The sequence below is a fragment of the Schistosoma mansoni genome, chromosome 3 (assembly GCF_000237925.1).
Source record: "Schistosoma mansoni strain Puerto Rico chromosome 3, complete genome".
Classification (NCBI taxonomy): Eukaryota; Metazoa; Platyhelminthes; class Trematoda; order Strigeidida; family Schistosomatidae; genus Schistosoma; species Schistosoma mansoni.
In genome coordinates this window covers 21,526,098-21,538,248 of record NC_031497.1, presented here as the reverse complement: position 1 = coordinate 21,538,248, position 12,151 = coordinate 21,526,098, and the positions used below count along the sequence as shown (strand labels likewise).

The 12,151-nt window shown below is 31.4% G+C and overlaps 1 protein-coding gene across 2 annotated transcripts in view; it reads left to right on the top strand.

Moving 5' to 3' along the window:
- Positions 1–12,151, top strand: part of Smp_134910.1 (serine/threonine kinase) — a gene marked incomplete at both ends in the record, with an annotated part of 87,501 nt that overhangs the window by 28,172 nt on the left and 47,178 nt on the right. For both annotated transcript variants that reach the window (XM_018799628.1, XM_018799629.1), the window contains 4 exons: positions 274–420; positions 5,043–5,077; positions 5,890–5,947; positions 10,867–11,045. In XM_018799628.1, the coding sequence (XP_018651398.1) occupies positions 274–420; positions 5,043–5,077; positions 5,890–5,947; positions 10,867–11,045 (419 nt within the window). The remainder of the gene's footprint in view (positions 1–273; positions 421–5,042; positions 5,078–5,889; positions 5,948–10,866; positions 11,046–12,151) is intronic.

Below are 12,151 nucleotides of genomic sequence, written 5' to 3'. Positions count from 1 at the left end.
GGAAAACTATCAACTTTATTTATTTTGTCCAAACTGTGTACGTGACTTTTTGTATGGTCGATTACTTGTTCTTTGTTTGTTTTTACTTCAAAATAAGAGGAAAATCAACACATTTATTGTTTGTTTGTATGGATGTGTGTGTGTGTGTATACACGCATAATTTCTAGTACAATTACTTTATTTGTCCTTTATCATTCACCTCATATTTATTATTTTTTATATATCTTATTGTAATTATTGATGTTACGTTTCCTCTTTTCTTCCACACACCAGGGTGCATTACCATTTGATGATGATAATTTAAGAAATTTATTAGAAAAGGTTAAAAAAGGAGTATTTCATATACCAGCATTTGTTTCAACTGATTGTCAGTCATTATTAAGATCTATGATTGAAGTGGATACACGTAAACGTATTACAGTAAGTGTAGTTGATTTTTTATTTTTTTTATTTTTTGTATGGTAAAAATGAACAAACAGTTTCTATTTATATGAACTGAATGTTTCCCTTTTTTTTCTTTTTCTGAAATGAAGTTGAAATATGATTTGACATTTTTATAATTTTTTTAATTTCATTGTCCACTTTTATTTAATATTTCTCTGTGTGTGTGAATACACATATATATTTAAGGAAATAATTAATGTTGACAGTTTTGTGGTCTGATAATTTATCATCATATATAAATGTACATTGCATAATCAACAGGGTGAGATGAAAATACAATCACTAAATGGATGATTGCATGATATAGTTGATAGATGTGTACTACTTAAGCTTCAATGTTTATTAAAGAGAGAGCGAGAGAGATGATTAGAGATTATTGGTTAAATATGTGACTGACTACTTATTTTACCTATATTCTATAATGAAAGTTATTTAATTGTTGATTTTGTGATGAATGGATATTGGTCAGTCTTCTTGTTGTCAACTTTAAAAAATTGTTCTACAGAATTATAGAAACAACCATTTACTATATAGGTTACTTTTATTTTATCAAGAAATCTAAATAATGTTCAGCTGTGCTTATCAAACAAAAGTACACAATCTGTGAGTTGTAACGTTTAAGTGTCGAAATAAGAAATCACTAATTTGGATGGATTAAACTAAATAAAATGAATTTTGGCTTGAAATATCACGGAATATGTTAAAGTGAATATAATATCATATGGAGAGAACCGAACTATCTAAGTTAGTCACCAAAAATTATATAAAATACGAAGTATCGTCAAATGACCATGATGTCTCCATTTTCATAGTCTAAACAAAGGACCGACTTTAGTCAAATAACTATCGGAAAACCAAAAAGCTCTAGGCATCTATTTTGTTTTAGTATGTGGCTCATCATTAGTGCTTATCCATGACCCCTCATAGGTAGTCTAACCATGGACCTTCTGCCTTGAGCGAGAATGCTTAACCTCTAGATCATTGAGCTAGTATCAAATGAGTGGGTTCGTGGACGCGCACTGCTGAGGAGTCCCATAATAGGACGAAACGGCCGTCCAGTGCTTCCAGGTTTTCCATGGTAGTCTAGCTTCAATTGACTCATGATCTCAACTCTATAAAATACTAAAATCTCCACAAATGAGCTAGTATCAAATGATGTTGCTTTCTAACTTCAATCAGTTCGCAATACTATATGACCATCTCCCATCGCCTGTGTACAACTATATACAGCTGTCTCAACAGGGTCGTACTCCAATACCATGAATATTTGTCTTATTGAACAAACATCATATCACATTTGCAATTTATTATTTAAAGTATGGAAAACTAAAAATTCTTTAGATAGAGATACTCACAGTTGAATTATTCTTTTCAAGGAATTATTCTTCTAAACATTGCCAAACAGCTAGGTATTCTTAAAAATCAATCTCTTTTATGGTAGATGAAACTTTGTATTGTAAGATTTTTTATACTTATTCACTTTTATACTTATAATGAACTATTCCTTTTAACTAGCATATTATTCAGTCGTGCTTGAGGCTTTATTAATGCGTAGTGTAGTTTTCTAATACTTGTCTATTTTGTTTTCTAAAACAAAGCAAACTATTTCTTCCTTTTTATTCCGTTGATTGTATTTAACAAGGGAATGAAGAGACAAATTTTGCTATTGATATTTGTTAATCAAGTTTACCTAAAGAAAATGGAAGATGGTCATTTAAAATGTCGTATATACTTTTAGTATAGAAGGTTTAAATAAGTTATTACCTACTGACTTTAGCTAAACAGCTAATGGGAAAAAACATTGAATAGTCGTTCCATCCTAGTATACGATTGTTCAATAATGTACGTCCACCACCTCAACAGGGTTCGAACTCAAGATTTTTAGGCTTTCCAATCAGCTCTTAACATTCATATCTCTGAATTAGTATACAATCATATGCATTTTCTAATTTTTGTCAGTTCTCAATAAAGCGTGACCATCATCCATTGCCATTGATGAGTAACTTCCCCACTGTCGATAAATTTGGACTTTACAGGTCACAGCTTTTCACCTGGACTCCGAGATTTACCTCTCGCAGTTAGCCACTAGTTAAAACATGATTATTCATTATATAAGTGTATGAAAACTGTTAATTTATTTAATTCAATGATTTCAAAAACTGATGGATTTAAACTTGTTTTTAACAAGTAAACTAATCACAGAATACTGTATTCATCTTTCTCTTGTTAGTGAATGAAATATTTGTTCGTTTTTCTTTTAAATACTGTGTACGTAGTTAGACGTATGTTTTCCTTGAAACTAAATATCAATATTACCTGATAGGTTATTACTTGTGTAATAACTCAGTTGGAAATCCATTTTGCTTCTATTTGCCTCGTATTTCAACCTTTATAATACCACATCAGTTTAGTTTGTAATAAACAGGATGAAAGTTACTAATTTTTCATGCTCTGTTGGGGTTATAGATTGTTCTAATTAAATTCATCCTAGAAAGTTAATCCAGAAGCTTAAAAATATACAGTATAATATACAGCTTTGTTTCCGTTCCTTTTTTAGTAATCTTGTAATTTTCCACCAAACATATAAAATAGATAAATGAATCATAATACCATTTACTTCGAACCTTACAAGTGTATCTAATAAAAACAAAAATATAACTATCTTTTTTCATGTTTACTCTTCTGGAGAAATTTTTCTGCCAATTTCGGAAACTGTGTTTTGTCATTTACGCATCATCTGTACCACTGTTATCTTACTTTCATCCCTATTTTATGAATCCAATACTTCTCTTTATTCTTTCCTCTTTTCTCCTTATTAATAAAATGAAAATTCCAGTTTCTTTAGCATTTATCTACATTAAAAATCCTTGCTGTACTAAGCTTAATTGTTTTCTGTTGGGTTATTTATTGTTCGTTACTTCAGAAATCAACAATAAAACAGTTTCGTCATGGCAACCGTTTTCCTATCTCTCTTCTTTACTTATTCATCTACCTAAAAGTTTCTTTTTTCTTTGTTTTCTCATTCTTTATGTATTATAAATGGGATCAAGTACAGTTTAATATACATTGCACTATAATTGACTGTAGCCGCATAATTTGACGTATCTTTATAGTCTCATGATTGTATTTTTTTGCATACTTTTTATCATTGATTTAGCGTTTTCATTTCGGTTAAATAGTGCCCTTTACAGCGAGTCCATACATTAATTGTTTGCATCTTCTGTTGTTTGGTAATACTTCTCTTTCTTGAAGAAATTTTTATTTTGAGGATTCTTTTCAACTATTGTTTGTAAAGTCACATTTTAGGAATTGAACTTACAAAAGGTTTTATAGAATGAATAGATTAAGAGTTTTTTCTTTTTGATTTCATGAATTAATCTTCACAGCATATGATGAACAGTTTAATCAATAAAGTTTTGAGTAGTATAGTAAAATCAAAATTAAATAATAAAAAGCTCGTACAACCAAAGGTAAAATGCGGCCATTTTAAAAAATAGTTGACAATTGCATTTGTTATATAAATCGTGCCAATTGTGTTGATTTGAGTTTCAAAATGAGCAATGTACATTCATACTTTATTTCATACATAATTGTATGTTTTAGTCACTGTTTTAATCCATAATGAAAAATATCGTTCATTGTTATTAATCTTATCGGGAAGTTATAAATCAAAACACTGCCATGTTAAAGTGGTTATCATGGGTGTTAAGTTTATGGAAGTTAGTGATAATCTTTACTATGGTGGACTTCATTTTAGTAAATCTAAAATGATTGAACAATTTTCATTTAGATAATTGGAGGTACGGCTGAAGCTAATCACATTTATTGAATTGTAATATTATTGCAATCCTGTTATTTGACATAGGTTAAAATAAATGGAATAGTGAGTTTCGACTGAGTGAATAAGTGGCATTGTGATGATCACGAAATTAAAGTCATTTGTGAGAAATGTTTTGCAGTTCTATGTAAATACTTTTCAGAAGTTTCAAACTATGGGCTGATACAATGGTTCTTTAAGTGAGATGACCATCTTTATTTGTGTGTACTTTGTTCATGAATTCATGACCTATCACAGGAATATGTACAGTATTTTTTCGAAGATTTTAAATTCCCCAGATAGATTTCTATTTTATTTATCTAGTGCTATAAACACACTTTAATGTCTGATTAAATATTAGCTAAAAGCTAGTTGATTAATAGAAAAAAAAGTGACATGGTGTAATCAAGTGTTAATCGCTCATTAAACTCGAATTGAAAATATTTAGTCATGATGAAACAACAAACTTTCGACATCACTAGAATCAGATTTATTTATAGGATTGGGGATGTAGTTTTTAAGATACAATGAAAGTTTGTTTATTTCCTTGAAACTTTTTGCTAGATGACAAAAAAACTCTAAATGTCAATCTCGTTACCTTTTCGAAATTTGAACTTACATTATGTCACATCATGCAAACGAATGAGGCTTTTAATATACATTGAGATGTGTGTATATAAGTTCTTAATCTACAAGGTGCTTCAATTCCTTCTCAAGTTTTTACTTAAAACTTTTCTGATCAAAATGCTTTTTGTCTTTTTCTGATTTCTTTTTTTAATAGTTGAAGGAGGTGCTGGAACATAAGTGGGTCATTGGGTGAGTTATTTTTACTCAATTTATTAATACTACCACTAATAATATATGTTACTTTATTTTTAATTGTTTATTGAACTATATTTGATTCACATAAAGTATTGTGATTTGACCTCCATAAATACTTAAAAGCTGACAAATACAACTTAATAGAAAAAAATTTTTGCCATCAACACTAGTAGTCCCGTAGAACAAAAGAATTTTCAAATCGAATCAACAATAACGGTACATTCTATACTCAATAATCACTAGGTCGATAATAATATCAGTATCATTCAAAGGTTTTCTTAACTGTGAAGAAACATGAATGACTTAAACTTTTCATAAATTGCTATTACCTGCTGTTCTCAGTAGAAAAGAAGCCTTTACCATTCATCTAACCGGGATCATTTTATCCAAGACAACCATATTTAACTGTGTTTCATTTGTAAGTGTGTAAATTTTCATGTTTTTGATTGAGAATGGTCAGTCTCTTATGGCATATGTTCACATGTCATAACATTGATACATGAATTGAACTCATCTGCACCACATTACAAATTGCTTAGTTTTCCATATTCATTAAAATACACAGAAGTACACACAAGTATGTTTCACAAATAATCATGTTTAGTTGAAGTGACATGACATGACATTATTTCAATTGAACTAAAAATATTCTATTTTGTGAGTTAATTCAACTCGTTTCTTGCTTTATTCTCTGATGGAGCGACTTACAATACGCTCCACATTGAGATATCACAGATTTAAGATTATTTTTGTTACTAAAAACCGATCATTTAAATGTATTACTTCTTGTATGTAACGAATAAAAGATATGAAGTTTTAACTGGAACTAATACATTTCCTCTTTTGATTGAATCATATCAACAAGTAAGAATAAAACGTCAATACTTATTACTAGTTTTTCTACTTTATTCAGATAAATACAAAGCAAAGTATAGATTATGGCGTAGATTGATATCAGCTCTACAAAAAAATGTACAAAACCACATGTCAGAGACGGTTAGATAACATCAAACTGTATATATAGAAACTAGAAATATTGTAAATCAATATATTATCAGTAGTCATGAAAAAAGTTAGAAAAAAAACTAAGAGGAATGGTTGAACTAGGAAAATGGTAGAATACTGTAAGAGTAATAGACCTATTTATCTATCTACCTACATATACATATGCTTATATGAATAATACGAAAAACTCAGTTGCTTGTATTTGAATATATGAAATCGTTAATTGATGAACTGGCCTTAATTATGATAATACTATGGTGACTGGTTAGTAATGTATGTAGTTTAGTGAGTAAAGATAAATATGATATCTTACACATCATATACTTTTTCTATCCCATTAGCCACAATATTATAAAGGTTATGGATTTTTGTTTGTTTGCATTATAAGTATGTATTATTGGTTTCAGGTGAATCCTGTACTTTATTATGTTTATTTATATTCTAGAAAATTACACTGAAATTTAGGATGTTGATGGGATTTTTTTTCTATGAGACTTTATAAACCCCCACTTACTTAGATTTGAAATTTTTAGCATAAGATCCTTGTATTTTGTTTATCTATGAAATTTGTCTAATAGCCATAATGTTCTCATCAGTAAGAACAAGAACAAATCTCTGACTAAATTGATGTAACTTGAATGTTGCATAAACCAGCACATAACTGAAGATACAAACTCGGACACTAAAGTAGGGAATTAGTGGATTTTCAGTAAGGGGCTATGAAGATTGTTAAGTGTCGTTGATTTCAATAAAATTTATCAATTCCCACAACCCCTTGCTGACAGTTATCATGTGCTCACTAGTGACTGCCTTCGAGAGGAAAGTCCTGGACTTCTAGTAAAGAGTCGTAAACAGTGAAGCTCAGCCGTATCGTGTGTGTGTGGCAGTTACTCACCAAAGACAATGGAAAATGGTCACGCAACAATGTGGATTGATTGACGTTAGACATTATCACCATTGGATCCCCACTCAATAGTCTAGAGGTTAAGCGTTCTCACGAGACCAAAGTTTCTAGTACAGATGTTCGTAGGTGTTCACTGTTGAGTAGCTCCATACTAGGACTAAACAGTCATTCAGTGCTTTCTGATTTTCAATGGCGGTCTAACTTAGATCAGTTCATGATTTTAATGAAATTGGTTGATTCTCGGTTAAATTTTCGATGATATATTTAAACTGTGGTGTATAAAAAAACTTGTTTAACTTTTAACTTAAGAGTTATAAAGTAAGCTTACTGAATAAAATGAAGTGAGCACCCCTAAGTCTTTTATGTTATGAATCTTTTTCAATCATTTGAGTGTAATATGTTCAACTGTAGTTGGTTAATATTATCTTCAAATGCTGTTTTGAACAGTTAAGTCAACTTTGATTAAATTTTACGATTTTCGTTCTATCAGTGGAAAAAAATAATGTCTTTTGGCATAAAATAATTTTGACATATAAATCATTACTCGGTCATATGTGATCAATATAGACATTCCTTTGTTTATATTTTTTTGACAGAAGATATAATGGTTTCAGTTAACTGATTTTTAACAAAATATCTTAGTATTGATCAATTGAATTTGTGTATGTAACCATTTACCTAGTCTGCATAAAATGTAGATCAGACTACTCAAACTAGAAAACGCTTTAATTGTTTCATCCTTGTTTGAGACTTCTCAACAGTTTTCACTCGTTACTGCCCTGATGAATAGATCCTAGTAATTTACGTGTTGTACTTGGTGAATCTAAAAATCTTGAGCTTTCTCCAAGATCTCACTAATAACAGATGTTGGTTTAAACTAAGATTTGTTATCAGTTTATGTAATCGTTGACTATTGGACTTAGCCGTATTGTCTAAACCATCTGGTTCAAGTTCGTGCAATTGAAAAGCAGTCATTTACTGGAGATCTTATATTCCTTAAAATTTTTAACATCAGTATTCCTTCATACACACATTTTATTGAACTATACTGTCAATGTCCAGTCTTCATTATCATCATGAACACTATTATTACTTTAGCTACTTATATTTTCATCTCTTTGTTCGTATCATATTTAATAATTAGAGGTAACTCATATTTGTGCAAAACTACTGATTGTAATTGATCAATATTTTGTATCTTTCATTAGTTATGGATGCTATTATAGTTCATAGTGAAAATTTCTTGAAAAATAAACGCTAATATATGTTGATGGACTAGAAAATAGCTTATGAGAACAAATATTTTTTTATCGAGTTGAGATCATGAGCAAATTGAAGCTAGATCACCATGGAAAAACTGGAAGCACTGCTTGACGGCCGTTTCGTCCTATTATGGGACTCCTCAGCAGTGCGCATCCACGATCCCGCCCCACGAGATTCGAACCCAGGACCTACCAGTCTCGCGCCATAGCATTTAACCGATAGACCACTGAGCCGGTATCCAACGGCGTTAATGTCTAACTTCAACCAATCCACGAAATTGGGCAACCATTCACCAATGTCTTCAGTGAGTTACTATCTCACAATAAACCTGTTTGAACTCCACTGGCTACTGCTTCTCACTAGAACTCAGTAAGTTAAGCGCTCGCGTGCGGGACTGATTGGTCCCGGGTTCGAATCTCGCAAGGTGGGATCGTGGATGCGCACTGCTGAGTAGTCCCACAATAGGACGAAACGACTGTCAAGCAGTGCTTCCAGGTTTTCCATGGTGGTCTAGCTTCAATTGACTCATGACCTCAACTCTATAAAATTACTAGAATCTCCACCAAACCCCTTTTGATAACAAATATTTTCTTAATAATCTTACTAAATTTGATCAATATTTGTCCATTTAACATCGACATTGACTACGAGTTTTAAATACGAATATTAGCTTTGCTAATACATCAATAAATCTTGTCATTTTAATAGTATATAATATTAAGGTAAATCCTTACAATTTATCAGTGAAATGATTACTTTCCAAAATAAACTTTGGTTATTATCACAACATGGTGATAACATGGTTAATCAATTAATCATAGAATTTTAAGTTGATTTGTTCAATATACAATTAATTTGGAGTTTTATACAACTAACTTAATTTGATCATTTTATTTGGATCATAAATAAAATAAATCCATCATCTGATGAAGTTGAGATGGATAACAGCATTGATGCACAAGACATGAAAAATAAAGTAATTTAATGCAGTTCAAATCAGGTCACATTTATGTAGAGGGAAAATTATCTCTATGTGGTAAGAAAGGTGTAGCATTAAATAAAACTGATAAAGACGAATGTGTTACACATGGAAACAAAATACTTGAGTTTAAGTTAACCCGGTGTATAAAAAAAATCGGTGAATCGTTAAAATGTACCATGACAAAGCGAAATTACATCAAAGCAGTCATTTCTACGAGACAATAATTACTTTCTTTCTGTTTGACAGAATTTGTCGCTTCAAAGCTAAAGTTTTTTTATTCATCGTGTGTCTTATTCTGACAGCTATTTCAGAAATATCCACCATGTGCCTAGCGAGTGCACTTCATGATATGGTATTTCTGTTATTCATGAATTCCTAAGTCTTATGCTTTTATTTATTTATTTATTTAAACACATAAATATTGGTACAAGGAAGCACCAGATACATATGCGCCGCACAAATCTCATTTGATTTGAGTGAGGGCTGTGATACTACCCAGGTGCTCAAACTGAAACAGGTGGTTTTCTTAGAGGCCACACCCGGAGCTTTTGATCTAAAGGTCTGATCCACAAGGCGGTGGAGCATCTTGAGGAGATACAGTCCCATGGTTGCCGGTGACCGACGATTGATTCATACACTATTTGTTCCCTCAGGATACTGGATCCCATATGCATCATTGGTTTGGAATGAGGGTTTTCAAACTCTTCTTGGTGAACTTCCCGTGTCCACCGACCTGGTTAAAGCGCCGGACATTCGCTTTCCGTCTTCTCAATTTTGTAAACAAGAGTAATTCCACGGGAGGGCAGTGAGTAGGACTTCCCTGGCAGAAGCTGTATACACGTTACCGTGTGAGAGCATTTTGAGAGGGAGAGCATACTCTACCTAATTTCGGCTGTACCAGGGCATTTGGGGGCTTAGTTGTTCTATTGTGTGCTACCTCGACTTTTCATAAGCCTCAGTTCATTTATCCAGAAAAGCAATTTTTCTATGAAGATGCCCGATTAGTTTTCCTTAAAAACCTTCAATTTTTCACCTTTTTTATTTACACATACAGCACTTTGTTCTCTCTTTCATTTCTAGTTTTCTTTTTCTTTGTCTCCTAAATATTTAAAATCGCTAAACAAAAGAGAATGTTAGTTGTGGGCGAGTTGTAGAAATTTTCATATTTTTCATCACAGACTAATCTCAGTTAGACAGCTATTAAAAACCGGAAAGCACTCGACAGCTATTACTTCTTATCATAAGACTCCTTAGCAGTGCACATCCATGACCACATCAGTGACTGTAATGTAAGGTCTGAAAATTTAACGATTCTTTCAAACGTTTATACTACTAACAATCATGTTCAAACTAGTGACTAACTTTTGGTTGGAGTTCCTGAAATTCTGGGGAGAAAACACAATGGATAGTAATAGTTTACAATCGTTATCAATGATTGTCGAAAACCACATTTAATATTATCTTGGGTTCGATTCCTAGTGAATCCGAGGATGCCCATTGCTCAGTAGCCTTGTACTAGGAATAGTGTTGCCTTGTCTTCATTAAGCGTCTAGCTACGACTAGTCCATAATGTAAACTAGAGAATGGAATTTCATTTGATTCAATACGATATCTTGCTGGTGTCAATAGTTACCACATGATACAGAGATAAACAAATTTGAAGAATTCAAAATTATATCTGCATTTTCAGCAATAAATACCGATTTAATGGTAAGGACGGATGATCAAAAACACGAGAATTATCAAATTAACTCTATCCGATATGTGACATGTGAGGAACCTGATCCAACTACAATAGCTAGAAAAAAGTTAGTACCTTTACATCATCCTGAATTAAAATTAAGTCGAAAGATCAATTATCTACTGATTCTTAATCCTCTAGAAAAATAAATCTTTATTAAAAGCAATCTTTTAACGTGAAGTATGTCTTCCATTTTGACAACATATTTAAAAAACCAGACTAGAAAATATTCATATTCTTTGTGGTAATCTATTTCAGTTTACTTTCCCTTGCAATCATTCAATTTACGTGTAATCATTATCACTTCAGACCAACTATTAATTACATCTTTAGATAGGAAACAATCTCTGATATAAAAATGATCTATCAGTAAGTCTTGTGTTTATACGTACAAACTAATGATAATAAAGCATTATATATATGCTTAGTAACAACTTTCCCTTATGTTATAAATTGACAGAAGAAAATTCTAAACACCTAATAAAACCTCTATAAGCGTTTGGTATAAGCATTCAAATATCATGAAGATGAAAAGAACAAATTAGACATAAAGTAACATTAATTGAAAAGAATATTTCTGGTCTGATGATCCTAAAAACTGTACGTGAATATTATCTTACTACTACTTTTATCTCAGTATTTGTTCAAGCATATTTGCATGCTTTTCTATTTTAAAATGAGTACATATCGTTTCTGTTGACTAGTTCAATTTATCAGAAAAGTATATGCAGTCCCAAATAATGTTGTTCATAGTAAGATAAGTAAAATACATAGTGATATTCTGTGAACTTTAAACCCAGTAACTTGCTTAAACTATCCTCCATCACCGTAATCTTCAAAAAGGTTGGTAACAGGACTATGATGTAAGATAAACATTTGTAGATGAACACTTCAGTTTTTATGTCTATCAAATTCTGATTAAATTTTAAGGTGTTTCATAATTTAGTCTAAGATTATTAGCACGAGAAGTTTGTGAAGTTTTCTCAATTCGTGCACTAAATTTAACTAGACCGGGAAGACTGAATGATTATAGGATAATACTCTTCAGAAATGAGCCATGCTCAATATTCTTAAAAAGTGAAAATGATCTCCATTTATTTCTTAATCACACACAACTGTCACCCACCGTCATATAAGCACTAAATATCTGTATAATGTTCTTTGGTTTACAAT